General features: G+C 38.8%; 1 protein-coding gene across 2 annotated transcripts in view; it reads right to left on the reverse strand.

Annotated features, from left to right (window-relative positions):
• Positions 1–23,707, reverse strand: part of TMPRSS15 (transmembrane serine protease 15) — a 1,488,231-nt gene that overhangs the window by 686,270 nt on the left and 778,254 nt on the right. For both annotated transcript variants that reach the window (XM_085623059.1, XM_085623060.1), the window contains exons 13-15: positions 5,890–6,040; positions 3,764–3,905; positions 2,558–2,647 (exon numbers count right to left, since the gene is read on the reverse strand). In XM_085623059.1, coding sequence (XP_085479185.1) covers positions 2,558–2,647; positions 3,764–3,905; positions 5,890–6,040 — 383 coding nt within the window. The remainder of the gene's footprint in view (positions 1–2,557; positions 2,648–3,763; positions 3,906–5,889; positions 6,041–23,707) is intronic.

The raw sequence follows: 23,707 nt of genomic DNA on the forward strand, positions 1-23,707 counted from the left end.
GTATAAAATGACATGGCACAAGAGCACAAAAAGTACACGAAGTTAAACTAAAAACCTGAGCGCTATAAAGGTGATATGATAAACCATGCCAAAAATAAACAGCAAAAAAACTAAACACAAACAAAAGGATGTCAAGGAATGGGCGGGGTGAAGGTACGGGGATGAGCACTGACAAAGAAAAGAGTGCAAACTCAATTGCCATTGGTCATGAGTGTGTAACCGAATGCTGTTGGTCAAAGGAGCTGTAGTAAAGACAGCAGCAACAATGGAAAAATCTCAGAAAAGGATGTAAGCACATGAGAGACAGGTAAGGGCTATGGGCATGTGACGTAAAAAAAAATAAGAAAAACAAGAAATGTACGTTTTTTTTTACATGTTTTAACCTTGCAGGAGGGCATTAGAATGTTATATTAAAAAAATCTGAGTTGCTACTCATTTCAAGGCATGGGGAGATTAAGAGCCTCATGCATCAACGAAAAAAACAGTCGCAAATGGGCAGATTCTCAGAATCTGCCCCTTTGCGACCGGTATGTTTGCATTTGGGATGCATCTTCCCAAATGCAAAAATTGCAATTTAAGTAAATGCAAAATTTGTGATTACTTGAATTGCGATTGCATTAAGGAAACGTAAATTGCGATTCCTTAAATGCAATGCATGATGCAAATTGAAATAGCGATTTCGCTATTAGGGGTCGCAAATTACCGTCAAATGAACCTGGACCGTAGTGCATTTTTCAAAGTTACATGTTACACACACACATGCCCTTGTGGCATGTGTGTGTGCAACATATGGTCACATAGCAATTTCCGGGGTGCAACAGGGTGTCCTTTTTGCACCCTTGAAATGGCATGCGCAATTTGCGAGTACCTATTTGGTACTCACAAATTGAGCATGCAATTTCCATTGATTACTATGGGCCTCTAGGCACATAGGAATGAATGGGAAGCAATTCCTTAATTGCGACTCGCAATTTGCAAGTTGCAGTTAAGGAATGTTTAGGAATTGCTGCATGCATAGACAATTGCAATTCTTTAATTGCGATTCATTAAAAATCGCAATTAAATAATTGCAATTACTTATTTTAATGCATGAGCACCTATGGATTTTAAAAGAATTGCAATTAAAGAATCGCAAATGTCTATGCATGTAGGAATTGCAAAAATGTTTGCGATTCCTAAACATTCCTTAATTGCGACTCGCAATTTGCGAGTCGCAATTAAGGAATTGCTACCCATTCATTCCTATGGGCCTAGAGGCCCATAGGAATCAATGAAAATAGGTACTCACAAATTGTGCATGCAACTTCAAGGGTGCAAGGGTGCCAAAAGGACACCCTGTTGCACCCCTAAAATTGCCATGTGACCACATGTTGCACACACACATGCCACAAGGGCATGTGTGTGTGTGTGTAACATGTAACTTTGAAAAATGCACTTTAGTGCATTTTCAAAGTTTTCGCAAATTACCGTCCAGGTTCTTTTGACGGTAATTTGCAACCCCTAATAGCGAAATCGCTATTTCAATTTGCATCATGCATTGCATTTCAGGAATCGCAATTTCCTGTTCCTTAAATACAATCGCAAATTAAGTAATCGCAAATTTTGCGGTTCCTTAAATTGCGATTTTTGCATTTGGGATGATTCATCCCAAATGCAAAAATACCGGTCGCAAAGGGGCAGATTCTGAGAATCTGCCGGTTTGTGACCGGTTTTTTCGTTGGTCCATGGCGCCCTAAGTGATTTGCCCAGAATTACAGAATGTTGGGCTAATGCTAGGATTTGACCCTGGTTCCCCATTTCTAAAGTTGGAAGCTGATGGCCACGTCTACTGCTCATTTAATCTAAGAACCCTCATTGCTAATATAAAGAAATGAAATGTCTTAAAACAGTTACATGTGTGCTTTAAAGATTTTCCAGTACGTTCCTATGTTTTAATATACCGACCTACACAAAAGAACAGTAACTTAAGAGAACTCTAAGCAATAAGCACGGTGCATGAATTAGGGCAAAATAGGGGGTGGCAGGGACATATGGTGACTGTATAAATACAAAGAAAACTAAGCAAGAGCCTCCGCCGTCTCGCGGGCAGCGCGCCCGAGTGCTGTGCAAGCAGTTAGGGAAGCCCTGAACGGGAAGGTTAATCAAACACGAGGCTGCATAGAAATCCGAGGACAGAGGAACATTTATTTGCAAGGATGTAAAAACGTCTGGGACCGGGCAGTGGTGTGAATCCAAACAATGCGAAAGTCATTAAAGAAGCTGAACATTGGAGAAGCAATGAAAAATCCTAGCAGAGAAAAGTGACAAGGACTTGTCACCCGAGTGATGTAAAGGTAGAAACAGAGAAAACGGAGGGTGTTCAGAGGCAACACAGCAAGGAAAGAAACCAGTCCCAGACCCTCAGCTGTGTAGGTATTGCGTCCGATGCACAAAAACTCTGGTCCATAATCAGTCTTTGTTTTGGACAATGTTATAAATGTTCACATTTGGAGACTCAGCCTCACAACTATGCCTGTTAACAGGCTCATCTATTACTTCGATTGCTCTTATGACTTACAGAAGGCCAGGTTAGGGTACATCTGAGGATAATTCATTGAGCTGAAGGTGTCATTTGAGTCCCAAAGTTCACGGGGTCCCCCACAATCAGCTGTAAAAGAGGAAAACACATTTTTTATTCGCTAACGTGCATTTTAGATCATTTTAAATTGAGCAGCTAGCTATTTTGAAGTGATCCCAGAAGCGTAATTTAAAGGTTTTTCGCAAAGGTGTAGACATTAATGCCAGCATTCAATTTATAGGTCCAAGGTAAGGGCGCATGTCATGATGTGTGGAATGATACAAAACAGTTGTTTCTTCTTATTTCTGGACAACTTACCTGCAAGACAGTTCCACCATTGTATGCAAATGCTGTAACCACAAATCCCTTTGAGAGCTTCTGACTGTTTAGCCATATATTATTATAGAAGAAGCTGTGGCAGACACGGTTCACAACCCTTGCTGTCAATGTCATTCAGACAACCGGTGGAAATGAAGAAAGAGCGGTGTCTGAAAGTTACAGGAACACTACCAGGCTCATTTCGAAGCAGGTTTACTAAGCGGCTTATTTATGAGAGGTTGGGTCGCCGGCGTGTCACCTCTTTCTGACGCTCCGGCAGCGCAAACCTCTCAACAATATCTATGAGGCCACGAAAAGCCACTTTGCTCGGCTTTAAAAGACCTCAAAGATATGGAGTAAGGCCAAGCAGCGCAAGTCGCTGCGTTGCTTTACTCTGCGCCAGGGAGGTGTTCCATGGGTGTAGTGGTGAGTTTTCCTATGCAACACACATGAATTTTGACACTGTCCCAGATTTACATAATCACGTAAACCTGGGGCAGTGCCTACACCTTACTCCTCCCCAGAGCAGGCATAACAATTGACCTCCTGTGCTCACAATTAGCTTTCTAAATGAGGGTCCTCCAGTCGCCCTTTAGAAGTACTTGGAGTTTTCATAGGTCCGTTTGCCTTAGACGGAGAACCTTCGGATGAGTATATCAGTAAACATCGGACAGATGTGACTGCCTGGATGGCAACTCCCTCCATTGGCATAAAGGCAGCAGATAAAGGCATTTGCCTTCCTGGTCGCGCAGAAAATAAAGAGGTTTAGGTAAAGAAAAATCCTTAAGAAGATTAAAATTGCACTGAAAAATGGAAACACATGACAAAACAATGAGGCTAAATTAAAAAGAATTCACATGTAAATCGGTGCATGCACATTGCTCTTACTGGGCAGCAGAGTGGTGGTAGGGATGGTTGGAACCAGGGTTGGTTCTGGGTAACCACTTCCATTGCAAGGTCCCTGCATCAGAGCAATGTCATCCAAGGCGATATCACTTGTGTATCCATTTGTAAATGCATCGAATGCTACCTGAAATGTAACAAAACTAGACACGTTACCGCCTAAACAAAATGATTCTCAATTATTAGTACTAGCTGCATTATCGACACCTTAGTGATTATTTGTTTATTTCACGATTTTTTTCAAGTTCTAATTTCTACATTTTGTATTGCTATCCAAGGGGTTACAGACATTAGAAATATTCCAAATGTTTGAATGGTTAGTATGCGGGCATCTAATTTGAATAAAGTTCAATAACAAGCTAATAACTTCAAACTGCATACAGATCTGTTACCACAAATAGGTGACTTCACTTCATCTCCTGGAAATTTTTTACTTCACCAAATTCACAGGGAGCCCAAGTATTCAGAGGCATTCTTTTGGCCCCTTTATTGTCCCGTTTAAATGTTGTCATTCGTCTCTCTGAACCACCTTCCAACTAATAGCAATCAACACTTAATAGGCCTTCTGGGATCAGCTCAGGGAGTGTCTGGCTGATCTGGGTTCAGTCCAGTGGGGAGGGCGCAGAAGAGAGGTACCGTGAACAGGGCCGGACTGGCCGTAGCGGGCACCGGGCAATCCCTCGGTGCGCCGCATGGGTGGGGGCCGGTTTTGCAGCATAGCTGCAATATCGGCCCTGTAACAAAATCGGCCGAAAACCGGCCCAGGCAAAGAGCTCAGCGGAACCCCCAACTCCCCGCAGGGGGGTGGGGGGGCAGCCAAGCTCTTTGCCAGGGCAGGTTTTGGGTCCCAGTCCGGCCCTGACCGTGAAGTCATAGACATAACTATTAATGGGGAGCATTTTTCTTGGCCCTATTAGGTTTCATGATGTTATTGCTGTGAATTTTTGCGAAACCCCCTCCTGTCTACTGAATAAATGTACTTTACCTATACTCGTTCAAATTAGGCCTGAACAGAATTTCAATTACGCCGGAGTAATGGGATTTGTTTTGGCAATCCTGCGTTATTCATATAGTAAATTTTGGCTGGGTTGACCAGACAACATTTACTAGGAACAGGTGGGGGATTCGGTAATTGCACAAACACGTGTTTACGCAGTGGCCAAAACTAATCGGGACACTTGTACTGAGGGACATAGTATGTTAGTTCATTATATTTAATTTTCTACAAAGACTGATCACTTGTTTTTTTATTTATCATGGTGAACCATAATGGACAAGGTATCACTCTGCAAATTAGCCCTAAATTATCCTAAAATCAGCAAAGAATGAAACCCTTCAACTTGTTTCACTGAAGAGAGTTGAAATGGTACATGCTGTTAATGACACCCTTTTTGTATCCGGTCCTGTGAAATAAACACACATGGATTGTTGATGGCATTCCTTCAATGTCATTGGCTCACAAATTCATCCTTTCGTTTGAAGCATAGAGTGACTGATGTATAATAATCTGTATATCAGCTTGACTACTCATTCTACCTTCATGAGTCCGCGTTTATGCTATGAACACTGCCTTACTTCTTTAACATTTGGGTTTCCCTCATGATATTACATACCTTAAAATGAATTCTATCCATCTTGTAATCAATTTATGATTGAAGCCTTTGAAATATCAGTGAGCAAAAAATATTTGATAGTGCTCACTACAGACTAAGTGACCATTGGCGTAGATCACCTTCCTGTCTAAAATTGCAAAGAACATTTTCGATATTTCCTGATTTTGAGATCGTTGATCATGGTAGCACAATCCCAGGAAACCAATGGACATGTTATTGGCTGTTGAGGACCAACGGGTCCTTGCGGACTGATAGCGGGTTGACTTCTAGGAGAGGTAGGCCTTGAGTTGGTCTTGAAAAGCTTTATAAAGATGACAAAAAAGTACTTTGTTTCTCAATAACGAATACCAATCTGAAGTGCATTAACCCATGTATTAGGCATGACATATCCCTAACCATGTCTTCGCACAAGTCTGGTCATGCAAATAATGTACAGTGTTACTATTAGTAGAAATCATTAGTATATTATCTCATTAAAATAGAATGATTGGAGCTCACCGTAAGATTGGAGGTTGTGTTCAATGTTACTTGGCCAAAATTCCAATTGTTGCCATAATTCCCTTCCTTTTGGAAAATAATTGCTTCCATGTTGGATCCAGTGGTGATACTAACGCTGAAGCGATAAACATTCAGGCCATACATGTGATACCTTGAAAGGGACCCCAAAGAGATGAAGATAGTCAATTTTATAATGAGGTCCTGTTCAGGTCAGAGCAATTATGAAACCTCTCCTGAAGAGGTTCCACAGGAAAGCTTTATAAATAAAACTGCTTTATAAAGAAATTTGCATACATAATATATTCCATTTTGAAGTCGCATAAATCAATTAGATCATGCACTTGTTGAATATGTAAACATCTGATCTGGTTTTTGACTATCTCTCCTCCCTCAGAAAAGGGTCCTTAAGCTGCAATTCGCGACAGTCCAAGACATTTATGCTTGTTCTGTTTTCTCAGTTAGCTAATCTCAGGCAAAATACCCATAAAATTAATAAATACAAAGATAAAGAAAATTACAGCCATTAAAACATTGAAAACAATTGCACTCATGATTTAAGCATTAGAAAATAAAACTGGGCATCATTACTCTTAATTCTATATAATTTGAATAATAACTGAAACTTCTAAATGGGGAGGACCTGCAGCTCCACATCTGACTCAAGTAGAATGGGCTGTGTTCTGGCTCACAGATGGTGGAACCGCCTGTACCTGAGACTGAATGTGAACCATTGCACCTCTGTCAGAAAGGACATTTGGATAATATGCCTCACTAAGAACACTCAGACACTGTTCATAACATAGGGATATGTACTTGTAAAGTAAGAAGATGGTGCCTGTGGGTAACCCTGCGCTAGAGCTTGTTACTGGTGTACCATCAATCTTTTGCAAATCCCTTCAAACAAAAGCATATTTTCATTGCAATGGATCAAAGAAAACAGAGTAAGGTAAATCCCTGCTTCACATGGAGCCATCTCACACTGCCTAAAATATATCACTGAGTGGATCCATGTAATTATCATGTCATAAAATGTTTTTAGTGAATATCTGCTTATGCAATCTGTGACAATTACTTAAAGTTCGCCAACTCCCATAGATGATCCGTATTTGGCGTTATTGCTGAACTGTTATAGGTAATTTTATAGAGATGATTATATTTCTCCAAGTATTACATTTCAGTCAGGAAAAATATGTTTTTCCTATTTGACTATACCAAACACAAGGAGTAGACTCCGGTGATTTGGTGCTACACAAGCACACTCAAGCACACACCCCAAGTGACTTGGAAACATGCAAGGGCAGACTGTTGTTTTAAAACCTCAACATTAGTTAATTAATACCTGTTTTCATTCTTTTGAATAAAATTAAAAAGTAAGTGGTGCCTCAAATCATGTCATCTCTTCAAAATGATTTACAGATTTTTTTCCCATCTACCAACGAATCTAACAACGTTTTTCTCTTGGTGCACTGTATCAAGATTTCTCTAACTTCAGCTCACCAGGGGCCATATTATACGTTGTGCCCTTGGGTGCAAAGGGGCCCCATGCAAATGAGGGAATCTCTTTGCCTCTGCACCCGCGCTGTATTATAGACACAAGCAATATACAAAAGTCCCCTGAAGGAGAGTACTTTTCAAAATGGCAGTAACATATGTATCTGCTAACTTAATTACATGCAATTGACAATTTAATTAGAATATGAGATATACTTTTTTTGCAGATTAATATTCGATATGATTTATTAGAACCAAAAAACACAAAATAATAACAACACTGGGTTCAAAAATATATTCCAATGAAATCACACATCTCCGTGGTACCACTCGGATATTTCCCAATACACACAGATTAAACTCCAAGGTGCCAAGATAATCACTCAAAAATTCTATCCTCCAGGTTAAACAAATTATTATGAGAAAAAGGATTTTATCATAAATATCTAAATCTTGCCATGATTATAGTGTCAACGTTTCGGTCCCCCATTGTCAAAAAGTTCTTGGGACCATCTTCAGGATGAAGTGTTGCAACTTACCAAACATATATGGAACCTTTACTAATCTATGATAAAATAAAATAGCATAATGTAAACTAATATTCTACTCATCTAAAGACTGATAGGAAAGTATGCAACCAAGATAACCAAAGATGTTGATGAAAGTGTTATGGAAAAGGTCAGAAACAGCACCACAACCATAAAGCCTGTGACTCAGCGAAACACAATAAAGGAACCAAAACACCAAAAGAACACCAATTCAGCCCAAATGTTTACTCACAATGGGCTCCTAAAACACTAAGCTGAGTCATACATGGGTCCTTACATCCTGGCCTCACTAATATATTATGCCAATGCACAACCTGAAAACATAAAACACATGTAAGGTAAAGAAATATCACACCCACAGAGAAATCTAAAATAAAGTACTCACGTCATGATATCAAACCAAGTCTAATACCCTAAAACATTTATAGTAAAGGGGTAAATTAATGTAACTGTGGTCATCAGACTAAGGGCCTGACTGGTCCGGAAATATAACAGTACTGGGTCTATTGGCCAGTACTGAGTTCTCTCAATATCCAAGTAGGAGCTGCACAACAGTGTACCGAGAAGTAGTGTAATCTTGTGATAGTACAGTGAGGGTTGCTGTTGCCATTAAAGACAATAAACTAGCCCTGCTTATTATATTTCTGAAACTACTGCTGTGAATGACCTACACAAAGGTAAAGGGATGCCTACCAATGAGAAGGAGCTACAGTGACACTGCAGGAGCAGCACTCTCCTGCCAGAGTATAGACACTATGTAACTTGGAGAACTTGTGAGAACTTGTGTTCAATTATGGCTGTGCAAGGGCACAAGGTTCCCCTTGACAACTGCTAAATGAATCATCTGTAAGCATCATCTGCTGCAGCACATCACAGTTGGGTCCAGTGTAGGACTTACCATGCTTGTGTTCTTTCTGAGTAAGATGGCTTCATCCCTGATGCACTGTGCAGTTGGAATACAGTGTGTGTTTGTGTGCTAGTTTTATCTATCAGTCATGACAATTACCTCGATTTTACTCCCTGCCGGGGGATTTAGCTAGATGAGGTCTCTCTAGTTCCAGTTCTGTTGACCACTTCTTTCCCACAGATACTGTCAGTTGAACCCTGTCACCAACTCAGAAGCTACATTGTCTCCAGCTTTAAACTGTAATTGTTTGTATAAGGTAGGTTCTTAGTTACAGGCCAGTAAACCTTTTTATGTCATCTGGGTATCCCACTGCACTAGCACCAAAACCAGCTACAATCTCTAATGCAATAGCCTATCACTTGTTGGCCCCCAATTGACTGTGCTTAGAAACTGGGCACCTGAACCTGAAATGCTTGCCCTGAATGCAGCAATACATGGACTGTGTAAAGGATCTGGAGGCTTCTGTAGAAAGTGCATGTAAGCCCATCAACATTCTAGCACCAATGCCTCAAATCTCTGCAATTCAGACAGGCACAGTGTTTTCTTTTAAGTGTAACAAAATGAACTTCCCATGCTTTGAAATTTGTACTGAGAAACCGATTAGGTGTTACTGTTTCCATAATCTTTCCTCAAGGGGTTGTTGTGTACATACTTCTCCTAATCAATTCACACACTTGTTCCTGCATGAATTGGCAAGTAATGTAAGTGTGAAAACTATTTGGGTAGTGTGTGATTCTTTTGTAATTCATATGTGGGAACAAGTGGGTTGATGGTAATCCACTGTTGCCTAATGCAGAATTATTACTCCAAGTGTGCTGATTTTTTTCCCCCACATCGTGTCCATTGTTAACGAAAGAAAGGGATTGCTGGTCATAAACCTAAGTAATTTGTGAGCATTTTTCAAATGTTTCAGGGTGATCCATCAAGTGGGGATGGAAAAATAAGAATAAGTGCCGGCTTGGACCACTGGGGCTTTGTTGAGTGGTTCTACCAGTGGGCCTCCCAACAGCCCTTCAAGACATGGGAGCCTCAGGTGGGACCAGAGAACCGACAAAGAGCTATGTTGAACAAAAATATATAAAAAACAAGCACAGCATGAAGCCGCAAAGAATAATCGCAGCTTAAAAAAAACACTGCTACAGAGGAATGTTTTACGTGCTTGTTTATTGTATAGTTTCTTCCTCTTGATGCCTCAAGGAGGGCATCAAGAGGAAGTGAGGAATTGATGTAAGTTTTACAGTGGGTGACAGGAAGCACAGCAGTCTTCCAGGAGAACTAACTTCCCTGGCCCATTGAATTGATCACAGGTTTGCGATATATTCAAACATCCCCAGAGCCGTTAATTTTGCTATTGGGCTCCCTTGTGTGAGAAACCCTGGTGGTTGATCTAATGGCTACATTATGTGGCCTGTAGAGCTAGAGAGTGCAAAGAAAGACTCTTTTGAATATAAATCCTTTATTGACAATTTAATTTAATAAAAAATAAAAACCTCTGCCTCAGCTCCTCCCTGTATAGTTTCGGAATGAGCCGTCAAGCGTGGATTAAGAAAAAAGAGGGTCCCAAAATACGATTTCCTATTGTATATTGAAGGAAAGTTTACTGGCTCTCTAAAACTAAAATCTTTCTCTAAGTTATAGTACATTAAAAAAATAAGTATAACAAAAAATAAATAAATGCATTTTCTTTTTTTAATAAATACCCAACAATGAACCAAATGTGAGAAGGCTGAAAACCAAACCTAAAAAGCGGACAGCAACTGGGAAGTACTGCACAAACCAAGAGCACATCTGAAAATAAAAAGAAACGTTCCTGCATGCGAATGCCTTTGTTCTCCCCGCTGCCTGTTTGCAAGATGTTGCCATTAAAGATTTGAACCACTTACCTGCCGGCTGGCTTCCTTCCATTGGGGCTACCATGTTGTTTGGATATTTAACGGCTGAGCCCAGCCGCGGAAGGAAGCCCACCGCTTGAGAGCGGGCCCGCGTTCGCGCCAAGTCGGTGGCAGCGCTGCGGGAGGCAGCTTTTCAACGGCAACAGGAGAAAAGCGGTGCAGGCAGTATTGTGTGACTTGGCATCGACCCACATGGGTAGTATTTGTTATTTAAAATGTTTAAACAATGATGGACTCACTTGAGAGGATTTCATGGCACTACAGGAACCAGAATGCAATGTGAATTGCCACACCCACTGGGGCAGGATCTCCGAACTTAAAATTGTGCCAGGACTGCTGTCTTGTTATTTCAGGAACTAAAGTCATTGAAGAAGGGACCTGAGTTTCCGAAACGCGTCTGGCTCAGTGTGCATGCGGATGCTTTTGTTCTCCCAGCTGCCTGTTTGCAAGATGTTGCCATTAAAGATTTGAACCACTTACCTGCCAGCTGGCTTCCTTCCATTGGGGCTATATATATATATATATATATTATCTACTGGCGGTCGCCAGTAGATAGTTATAGTTACAACCTAGTTTCCAGAGGAAATCTCAAAATTCTATTTTGAATAACTTTGGCGCCAGTTGACGAATCCTCACGAAATTTTCAAAACTAATGGGGCGCTCCGCTCAGCTCCTACCCTGAAAGTTTCGGGGGGATTCGTCAAGCGGGGGCCGAGAAAAAAGGGGGGTCCCAAAACGCGTTTTCCCCATGCATTTTTCCATAGGGACTTTAGTCGCAGCTACAGCCCGAACGGCTGAACAGAATTATGTGAAATTTGGCAGAGAGGTAGCCATAAGGTCCATGAAGTGCCTTTTGCAGGTCTGGTGTAAATCTGTTCAGTATTTCCTGAGAAAATAGCATTTAAACCAATATATATATCTATGGGCGCGCTCCGAGCGCGTACCGTAAGCCTACCGTACGCGCACGCTGCCGTGCGCGAGCGCGATTCTGATTGGTTGTTAGATCTTAGTAAACATTCGAATCGGTCGAAACCAGGAAGTGTCGGCCGCCATTTTGTCTCTCGCAGTCTGAGGGGGTGAAAAACAAAGGTGGATAACTTGTAAAGCGGGCAGGCTGGACAGTTCCTGACCCCCTAGCCTTGGTCAGGGGGTCCCAGAAGGACCCCCAAGGGCAAAAATGTATTTTAAATTTGTTATGAAAAATCGCGGAGTGCGCGTAGCGTACGTGCACGGGAGAAACGGAAAAATTCCGCGAACTTCGCGCACCGAACGCCCACAGCGCGCGCACGGTGAAAAACCTTAAATAAATAAATAAATAAATAAATAAATACATAACTTAGCATTTAAAAAACCGTACAAATTCACTGAAAAAACCATAGGTTTCACACACGTTATAGTTAGGAATTAGCATTTAAAAAACCTTGCAAATTCACTTAAAAAACCATAGGTTTCACACATGTTATAGCTAGCTGGGCATTTCACTCGTGAAAAACCAATGAAATTCCCCCGTTATAGTTAGTGCAGGCAACTATAACTCACGCGACCGCAATCCTCTGCTGATGACGTCAGATATTACATCACTGATGACATATGTGTTTTTCTGAAAAAAAAATATTTGTAATATATGTATAGCTAAAAATTAATGGAAGAAGACATGGGTAAATAAGTGTCTAAATACAGTGATGTAATATCTGACGTCATCAGCAGAGGATTGCGGTCGCGTGAGTTATAGTTGCCTGCACTAACTATAACGGGGGAATTTCATTGGTTTTTCACGAGTGAAATGCCCAGCTAACTATAACATGTGTGAAACCTATGGTTTTTTAAGTGAATTTGCAAGGTTTTTTAAATGCTAATTCCTAACTATAACGTGTGTGAAACCTATGGTTTTTTCAGTGAATATATATATATATATATTTTTTTTATTATAAAATAATTTTCTTTACATTGTTAATAAAAAAAAAGAATGTTATATATTTTCCTGAAATTGCCTTAGGAAGATCGCCCCCTTCAGTGGTGGGAATTTCCACAAACAGAAAAAAAGTTATTAATAATGATTTTAAACTCAAACATTCAGTGAATGGTCTCCAGCCATTAATTTAAGGTGTGGAGACTCTCTATCTGCAAAATACCTTTTATATACCTTTTCATGTTTTCAGTGAGAAAAGGTATTGGATATTACCAAATAAATATTTTCAATGTAATTTTCTCATATTACAATTTAAATTTGTACATTCTAAATAGTTGAATTTTTTTAAAATAATAACAACATATATTATAAATAATATAAACATCATATTGAATTATTGAATTGACAAGATAGTCATATGTAGCATATATTCTTATAAGAAAAAACTTACATATTTTAAGAACCTATTTCCTTAAAAAGATAAACATGTTTATATTAAAGATTTAATCTACTTATATATCAAAAAAAATATCTTAGACGTTAAATAAAAACACACAGAAACATGCATACAATGACCTCAATCCTATCCAACCCTTAAAATCAAAATCCATTTATCTACAGACTAAATTATTCAAAAACGTTTTGTAAATATAAATTAACACACACACGTATATATATATATATATATATATATATATATATATATATTCACTGAAAAAACCATAGGTTTCACACATGTTATAGTTAGTGGAAATTTTACTGATAAAAAACCAATGAAATTCCCCCGTTATAGTTAGTGCAGGCAACTATAACTCACGCGACCGCAATCCTCTGCTGATGCTAATACTGTATTTAGACACTTATTTGCCCATGTCTTCTTCCATACATTTTTAGCTATACATATATTACAAATATTTTTTTTTCATAAAGACACATATGTCATCAGCAGAAGATTGCGGTCGCGTGAGTTATAGTTGCCTGCACTAACTATAACGGGGGAATTTCATTGGTTTTTTATCAGTAAAATTTCCACTAACTATAACATGTGTGAAACCTATGGTTTTTTCAGTGAATTTGCAAGGTTTTTTAAATGCTAATTCCTAACTATAACGTGTGTGAAACCTATGGTTTTTTCAGTGAATTTGTACGGTTTTTTAAATGCTAAGTTACTTTACGCCATTCGTGGCGTGCGCGCCCACTTAACGCAGTTCGTTCCGTGCGCGCACGGTGCGCTTCGCGCACCGTGCGCGCACAGTGAGCACGCGGTGCGCTTCGCGCACCGCGCGCCCACTTTACGCAGTTAGTGCCGTGCACGCGGTGCGATGACAAAGCAAGAAAGCACGTCAACAAATCTGTTTCTGCTTTCCTCCGTGACTATGGTATGGGTGCCATTTACCACAACAACTTGCGTTATGACATGCAAGACATTTATAGAGGAGATGGTGTGCACTTCAATGATGAAGGGAACAGAGTCTTCCTCTTGAACCTTAGACTCTGCATCGGTACTTACTTGTAGGTACCACTAAAAAATCATTTCATAAACACAACGGCTCTTTTTAGAGCCCCCTAATATCTAAACACTTAAATCTGATTTTCATTTTTTTTTTTTTTTTCTACCGTACGCTTACTGTAAGCTTACCGTACGCGTACCCCGTGATTTTTTTTAAAATCAATAAATGTTTTTTTTGTACTTTTCTGTCCTTCTTTGACCCCCTTACAAATGTTAGGGGGTCTGTAACTCTCCTCATTGCCCCCTTTCCTTGTTTTCACTCTTTTTTTTCAGAGTGAAATACACAAAATGGCGGCCGCCGCTTCCTGGTTTCGGCCGATTCGAATGTTTACTAAGATCTAAGAGCCAATCAGAATCGCGCTCGCGCACGCCACCGTACGCTTACCGTAAGCGTACGGTAAGCGTACCGTAAGCTGGCTCAGATATATATATTGATTTAAAGGCTATTTTCTCAGAATCTACTGAACAGATTTACACCAAACCTACAAAAGGCACTTCCTTGACCTAGGGACTACCTCTGTGCCAAATTTTGAGTAATTCTGTTCAGCCGTTCGGGCTGTAGCTCGTTCTAAAGGTCCTATGGAAAAATGCATGGGAAAAACGCGTTTTGGGACCCCCCTTTTATCTCAGCCCCCGCTTGACGGATCCCCCCGAGACTTTCAGGGTAGGAGCGGAGCGTAGCGCCCCACCTATTTTGAGAAATTCGCGAGGATTCGTCGACCGGCGCCAAAGTTATTCAAAATAGAATGTTGAGGTTTTCCTATGGAAACGTGGTCCTAACTATAACTACCTACTGGCGACCGCCAGTAGGTAATATATATATATATATTCACTGAAAAAACCATAGGTTTCACACACGTTATAGTTAGGAATTAGCATTTAAAAAACCTTAGAAATTCAGTGAAAAAACCATAGGTTTCACACATGTTATAGTTAGCTGGACATTTTACTCGTAAAAAACCAATGAAATTGCCCCGTTATAGTTAGTTAAGCTAACTATAACTCGCGCGCCCGCAATGCACTGCTGATGACGTCACATATTACATCACTCATGACATGGTCAGTGACATCACTCATGACATCACTGATGACATCTCAAATGACATCACTGATGACATCACTGATGACATCATCCAGTGAATGTGTGTTTTTCTGAAAATTAAATATGTTTTATATATGTATATCTCAAGGTCGATGGAAGAATAAATGGGTATATAAGTGTCTAAATGGATGATTTGTTTTTGAAAAATTGATTGTGTAACTGACTGATTAAGTGTATCTCTCACTTTGTGTATAAGTGGCTGCATGGGTTGGTGAGTAGCTACATGGGTGTCTATATAGGTTATTAGTTGTTTTTTTGAGTATCAGTCTGAGTGTCTGCATGGTTCGGTGGGGGGTATTACGTAGTGCATAGGTGCATGAATGAGTGACTCACTGTTTGTATGTGTTGAACACAGCATGTGTGCAGGACTGTATGGGTGGATGAGTGTGTGTATGGGTGTGTTAGTGAGTGAATGACTGTCTCAATAGTGTCTTCAGGAGTAACTACATATGTCTTAAACTAGTATATGTGACTATTGGTGTATATATGTGAGTATATGTGAGAGGGAGAGATTGAAAGAGTTCCTGTATGAATAAGTATGTGTTTCTATAAGTGATTGTTTAAAAGACTAAGTATGTGTAAGTTTCCGTAGAAGTAAGTGTGGTGGTGTGTGTATAACTGTATATGCAAGTAAACGGATGTTTGATTCTTTATTAGCATGGGTGACTATGTGTGTGAGTAACTCTATGGATGAGTGGCATTATGTAACAGGATGTATAGGTGTATGAGTACATATGATGAGTGAGTACATGTATGAGTGACTGTATAGGACTGTTGGTGAATGAGTGGATGTGTATGTGGATCTTAGAATTACTGAAGAGGTTGTTGTAACTGGTATTGGTATGTCCATTGTTTTGAAAATTTTAGACTCTATTTTTGAATGTGTGTATCAAAGGTTATATTAGGGTGAGAGGAGGTCTGCCACTCTATCACAAGGATGATGTCATCAGTGATGTCATCAGTGATGTCATTTGAGATGTCATCAGTGATGTCATGAGTGATGTCACTGACCATGTCATGAGTGATGTAATATGTGACGTCATCAGCAGTGCATTGCGGGCGCGCGAGTTATAGTTAGCTTAACTAACTATAACGGGGCAATTTCATTGGTTTTTTACGAGTAAAATGTCCAGCTAACTATAACATGTGTGAAACCTATGGTTTTTTCACTGAATTTCTAAGGTTTTTTAAATGCTAATTCCTAACTATAACGTGTGTGAAACCTATGGTTTTTTCAGTGAATTTCTAAGGTTTTTTAAATGCTAATTCCTAACTATAACGTGTGTGAAACCCATGGTTTTTTCAGTGAATTTGCAAGGTTTTTTAAATGCTAATTCCTAACTATAACGTGTTTGAAACCCATGGTTTTTTCAGTGAATTTGCAAGGTTTTTTAAATGCTTTTTTTTTTTTTTATTCTTCATTTTTTTCAAACATATTTTTAATTTAATTTATTTATCTTTTATAAAGATTATGCTTTTTAAAAAAAAATTCTTAAATATTTTTTTTAAATATAATTTTTAAAATAAACATGTAAAATGTAATTTTTTTTTTTTTTTTTTATATTACGCGTACCGTAAGCTTACGGTAAGCGTACGGTTTACATAACGTCCGTAATCTATCCACGCTGCTTGCGTAGATTTACGTACTTTGCGTAGCCGCGCGTGGGACGCGTGCGCGCTTACGCAATACGCGCACGTTACGCGGTAGTACCGGGGAGTGACTGTTATGCGCATGCGCGCAAGCGCGTGTCTTTTTTACGCGCATGCGTACTTTTTGCCGTAAGCGTACCGTAAGCGTGACGTAAGCGTACGGTGTACGCAACGTCCGTAATCTATCCACGCTGCTTGCGTAGAGTTACGTACGTTGCGTAGCCGCGCGTGGGACGCGTGCGCGCTTACGCAATACGCGCACGTTACGCGGTAGTGCCGGGGAGTGACTGTTATGCCCATGCGCACAAGCGCGTGTCTTTTTTACGCGCACGCGTACTTTTTGCCGTAAGCGTACCGTAAGCGTACCGTAAGCGTACGGTAGGTCATGTGATCTTGAAACACAACTTTTGATTGGTTGAAACTACTTTCAGTTCTAGAACTCTCCTACACCACACCCATTCCCCTCATTTCTGCTTGTGATCCCTTAGGAGAAGGAGCTGGTTTGTCTTTGGGATACGATGGCAGAACAGCAGAGCCCTTCTGAGAGTGAGGCTAGCACCACCAGCACTGTCTTGAGGCAGAGAGCGAGGAAAGTAAAGCCTTCTTATGTTTGGGATTATTTTACTTTTCCAGAAGGCCAGCAAAAGGTGAATGCACCCAAAGTTACTTGCAAGCTGTGTTCACGTGTACTTTCTAGAGGTAATCCTGACAGGAAGTATTCCTTTGGGAATCACACCATGATGAGGCACCTCCAGGATGTACACAGAAGGACACATGGTCATCTTTTTGGAGGTAACTCTTCAGAAAGACGAGCCAGTACTTCCACAGCAGCTCAGCCTGGACCATCATCTGCAGGGCAGACTCCTTCTTCTGCAGGTCAGGTGAGCCCTTCATCTGTGGGGGGAGCATCTCCTTCTGCTGGCCCTCTGGAAATGAACCTTCGATTTCGGAGGGTTGATATTCATTGCGCAGTTTGTAAAGGTCTAATTTGTCATAGGGAGACCAGTGTTTCCCTAGTGAATGACAAAATAGATCAGCACATTTGTAGCTTTGAATGATTTTCCCATGGCTCCTTTCCTCTGTCCCTGCATGAACACAACGGTTCTTTTAAGAGCCAACCTTATCTTTCATCTTTTTTTTACATGTTTTTAAAAACTTTTTTTTTTTTTTTTTTTACCGTACGCGTACGGTACGCGTAATTTTTTTTTTTTTTTTAAAAAAACACTAAAAATAATTTATCACATTACAAGGTCTTTGAGAGACTACAATTATTACTATTGACTTACCATACTCACTCAAAGAAAAATTTATTCATTTGTTTTTTTAAAAAATAGTTTTTAAAATGGTTGTAGTTTTCGAAAATTTTGTATATCGATCTGGAAAAAAAGAAAAAAGTATTAATATTTTTATAACAATTTATAATACAGTACACATATTTACATTTTTTACCAAAAAATAATTTTTGCCTTATTTTTGCTGTTTTCAGAATATATTGCATTTCACTATAAATTGTGAAAGCAATTGCATTCATCATTTTACAGCGGGCAAAAAAAATTTAACAATCTCAAAGATTGTATTAAAAAAGCCCAGAATCTCTTCTCATTTAAACTTATCATTACAGAAATGCATATTATTCTAAAAAAATGTCATCTAAAAACAATACTTTTTTCTTTAAAAGACCGTCTGATATTTTTGTTTCAGAAGTACATTCACAATAATATATCTCAAATAACTCCAAAATACATCTGATTTTATTTCCTTTAGGCCAAATAGTATTTTTTATTCTTTCCCTGGAATAAATTTCCAAGGGAAAACCATTAAAATTCTAAAGTTTAATCTGTCCAGATCTCACCGATTCTCTGTAACATTTTGGTTCACGAAAATTTTTTGAATAATTTATTTAGTCCACAATAGAATTGCTTACTTTTCCACATGGCCAAATAGTAATTTTTTAAATCATTTTTGAAAAAATTTCCAATGGCAGTCCAATAACATTCCAAAATTTAAAATGTCCAGAAGTTACCGATAATCTCTAAATTATTGGTTTTTCAAAATTGCATTAAATATTTAAAAAGTCCACATTACAATTGGTTATCTTTCCTTTAGGCCAAATGATAATTTTAAAAATCTTTTTTCATCAAAATTGCAATGATAATCCTGTAAAATGGTAAAATTATTTTGTCCAGATCTTGCCAAGTCTCTCTAAAATTTAGGTTTCAGGAAGATTAGATAGGAATTTGCTAAATCAAAAGGCAAACGTTGTTTGAAAATCAATTGGGAATCATTACACAGTGTCCATCCTTTTTCACATTTTAGATAAACTGTGTAATGTCCAGAAGTAACAGTAGGTCCATCATGGAAAATTATTGCAACAGTTACAAAAGTTTTTCCTGAAATTGATAATTGCTGTCCTGTAAACTTCTTTATTAAAGTATCCAATTTTGATCCATCAGCTCTACATCGTTGCATCATTAAAATTACATACTGTCCGTATTCCCTTAAAATTAATGTTGATAACATGTCAGAATTACACTCACCACATTTCATGCTATGATTAGCATCTTTAACTAAGTTTGCAAAAGTGACTGTTTTACTCTCTGGCAATGTCAAATAAATAAACCTTTCATTATCAACAATAGAACCACTTATATTATAACAATTATCACAACTATGTTCCCATTTATAAGAGAGACCAAAAAAAATGTCAATGGGAACTCCTTCTTCTTCCACTACCTGAAGAAAATACATCAAAAATTCGTGAGCATCTTGCTGTTCATTTTGAGAAAACTGTGTTCGTCCTGAACATACATCTAAAAGTTTTCTAATATCAGTAGCACTTTCTATTTGAGTTTTATCTTTACTCAGCTTTTGAAACAGGAGACTGAGCTCAGAACAGAATCTTTTTCCCTGATTTAGTGTTATCTGCTCTTGCAAACCTTCCAGATAAAATGCAACATTCAGCACTACATTTGCGTAGCAGTTGACACCAGAGCTATTTTCAAAATGACATCCTACAACCTGTTCTTCATTTTCCTTATTCTTTCTGCTTGCAATTACATCACTCCTCTTTTTTTTCCTCCTCTCTACATCTTCATTACAGATATTCTCATTTCTCCTTTTACGAGAAACTACACGTTTCTCCAACACAGGATACTGACCTAAATGAGGAGCATAGCTTCTTCTTAATCTATTATACTCCTTTACACAGTTTGTATCAGCACTAACTTTTGAGTCATCGAAGTCTATCATGAATAAACCTGATAATGTTTTGACTCGTGACAAAGCTACATATGCCATACCTTCTTTGAACACAGTTGAACCAATGTTCACAAATGCACAATCTACAGTCAATCCTTGAGACTTGTGAATAGTTACAGCATATGCTAGTGAAAATGGAAACTGCTTCCTACGTACATATAAGTCTTTCACAAGCATGAAACGAACTGAACAACGACAAATGTCTTTAACTTCCTCTATCTGATCAAATTTTATTTTTAACCATTCAATTCCATCTTTTTTCTGATAATTAATAAAACCCACAACTCTTCCCATCGCTCCATTTACTAAGCCTTTTTCAACATCCAAATTTCTCCTTAAAAACACTCTACAGTTCATGCAAACATATAGATTTTTTTCTAATCCTGCTGTTTTGGAGATGTTCTTCTCTAGTGAGTCCAATTTATTTTTCAGTTTGCCTGTTACTGTGACAGTAATTCTTCCATCCTCAATTTTGTCCACTGCTTCTAATTTCCTGATCTCTTCCTTTTCCAATTTCAAAAGTTCCTCATTGAATATTGAGCATTCACGTAGAGTTGGCATTAAGCAGATGACACTTTTGTTTTCTGCAATGTTCTTGTATATCTTCTCTGCAACTATTTCTTGCTTTGGAAATAAATTATTTAGCAGCCGACTCTGTAATGCTTTTTTGCCAACTTCTGTGAGTAGTCCAATCCTGATATCTTTCAGAATACTTCCATATTCTTCATCGTTTGCTTGCCTCATATTAGTTGTAAGTTCCTTGTACTCAAAGAAGGACCAAATATTTGTATTTCCAATGCTTCCCAATGACTTCTTCGTGTCTTCATGTGTCACAGTATTAAACACTGGTTGTCCTTTAACTGGAGTAAGTTGCAAAAGATCCCCAAAAACTATGACGTGTTTTCCACCAAATAACACGTCATAGTCTGTCTTCAAAATTTGCTGCATTCTTAAATGCACAAAGGCAAGCATTAAGTTTGATACCATGCTCACCTCATCAATAATGAGAACTTGCATCTTCTTCAATACTCTTGAAACTTCCAAGCATGCTTCTCCAGTTAGCTTGTTGAATTGTATTTTGTTCTCATGCTCCACTGGTAACATTAGCAAACGATGTAAGGTGATTCCTTTTATGTTATATGCTGCTAACCCAGTTGGAGCAGTAACCACACAAGACAAAGTAGAATCCGTTTTTTGCTTTAGGTAGCTTCTGATGACTTTAATTAGGAAACTTTTTCCAGTGCCAGCTTGTCCGCTTACATACATCCTGATTGGATGAAATGATGTGCATGAGCACTCTTTTTTTTCATGTAGAAATCCGTGATCAATTTTGTTTTTGATCTCTTCATAAATTTGTAGCTGCTCTTGATTCAGTTGTCTTTCCAAATTTTCTAAGTCTATAAATTCTTCTTGAGCTTGATTCATAGCCGTTTCCACTTCATTCATGGCTATTGATGCTTCATTTTCAACGATTGGTTGTCCTAGGGGATCTTGACTGTATGTTCCTGAACTTTGGCTGTCCTGAGAACTGTCTCTAGCTATTTCTGCTGCAATTGTAGTTTCCTGTTCAATTTCTTCATTTAACATTTGCAGATAAGTTGAGAATGTACTGCATTGTATGCTGTCTTTGCAAGCATTAAAAGAATCTTCATAGCTCTGGAATTCTCCCAGTAGTTCATCCTCTGAACGCCATGGTTTAAACAACTGTAAAAGAGCCAAGTAGTAAAATTCTTTCTTGTCGGTAGTGTCGCAACTCAGCTTCCGGTGATTTATCAAACTTCCTTTGGTTTGCTTCACCAAACATCCTTCTTCACCAATGACTTTATATTTTCCATTATTGATGTCTTCTGCAGCTTTCCGTGAATAAATGTAGTTCTGCAGCACTTCATAGAGACACATGTTCTCCAGATGATGACTTCTCTTGGGATAATATGTGTCCAACATGTTTGTTTTCAATATATCTGTACTTTCAGGTTCGAACTGTGCCAAATATTCAATTTCTCCTACAGATTTCAGTACCCGATTTCTCATTGCTGCAAGGCCTAAACTTGCCCAAATTATTCTTCTTGACTTCGAGTAGAGACTTGCAGAAGATAATCTATCAGAACATTCGTAGGATCCAATTTCTCGATGCGATAACATCTTCAAACTGAAACTGTACAGCTTCTTACTGACAGTCTTCTCGTGAGAAATCTCTTCCCACATTTCCTTCAATTCTGTTTTTTCTGATTTCGTAATGTAAGACGTTACATATCGAGCAACAGCAATGGAATTGTCAGCTACATACTGTATATCCATGTTAGCGTTCCACATGGATAAAATGACTGGGTTGTAGTCATTTATATTTTTTGATTCTTCTTTTCTTTTAAGGTTGTAGGTATTCTTAGGTGATTTTCTTGTGATAGTATGTCTCACAGCTGACATAAAACTGTTGACTCTTCCATTTGAAAGAACAGGTCTAGGAAATCCAAATCGACATTTAGTGTAGTATTTTTCTTTGCTCTTGTATTTCCGTCGACAGTATTTTCCACACCGATGACTTTGGAAACGTAGAACTTGCTCCTTTAACTTGTTCTCTTCTGTGCTTTTAGGTATAGCACATGTTGCATATTCTTCAATGTAAGATAACACTGCTTCATCAGTATCTGTTCCAAACTTTGGGGCATCCTTGATCCACAGCAGCATATGAATATGAGGAGCACCTCTTGCCTGGTACTCTTTTCTCCAAAAGAAATCCACTACTTCTCCAAGGGGTGGATTTTTCTTATTGCAGATGAAGGACATCATAGCCTCAAATCTATGATTGAAATATCTGCAAACATTAACCGGATCCAATGAGCACAGTTCTCCTGCTGTTTTGTATTCGATATTTTCAATATTTGAATTGGCCTCTCGTAGAAAATCCAGTAAATCATCCCAAGCGTACTCGGCGCAGCTTAGGGTAAGGAACCATGTTGGTGTTCCTAAATTCCGTAACATGCATTTTAATTCACCATGGCGTCGGTACCAATATTCATTTGTCCCACGCTGACAAGCCATCAGATTGATCAGTTGTGTTTCCAAATGATCATCTCGGTGCTGCACTTTCTCCATAAAATCCTTAGCAGTCACATTTTGTAAATGTACTCCACTTTTTAAAATGTGATTTACTGCATAAGACAATGCAGACAAGTCGCTTTCAAATAAAAGATGGAACAAATAAGGGATACTTTGTCGAAATCTGGGATCTTCAGCATATAGTCTTGTAGTCCGATACTCAGAAGCTGGAATCTGTTCCGGACGTTCATCGTATCGTCCTCCTTTTCCTTTAGGAAACAGCTGGGGAAAACATCGAGCTTCCAAGCTCTCCTCCCATACACTCACGGGATTTCCTTTTGCTTTCTTCATCTGAAAGAGATCAATATTGTCTCCCATAACTTCTTTCGAATGGAGAGGATGTATGCTAAAATGTTCATAAATTTCTTCTTCCTTTGACTTGTCCACTTTTTCAATTTGTCCACTTGGTGTTTCAGTATCTCCTTGTAAATCTTCTTCTTCTTCTTCTTCTTCTA

The sequence above is a fragment of the Triturus cristatus genome, chromosome 8 (genome assembly GCF_964204655.1).
Source record: "Triturus cristatus chromosome 8, aTriCri1.1, whole genome shotgun sequence".
Classification (NCBI taxonomy): domain Eukaryota; kingdom Metazoa; phylum Chordata; class Amphibia; order Caudata; family Salamandridae; genus Triturus; species Triturus cristatus.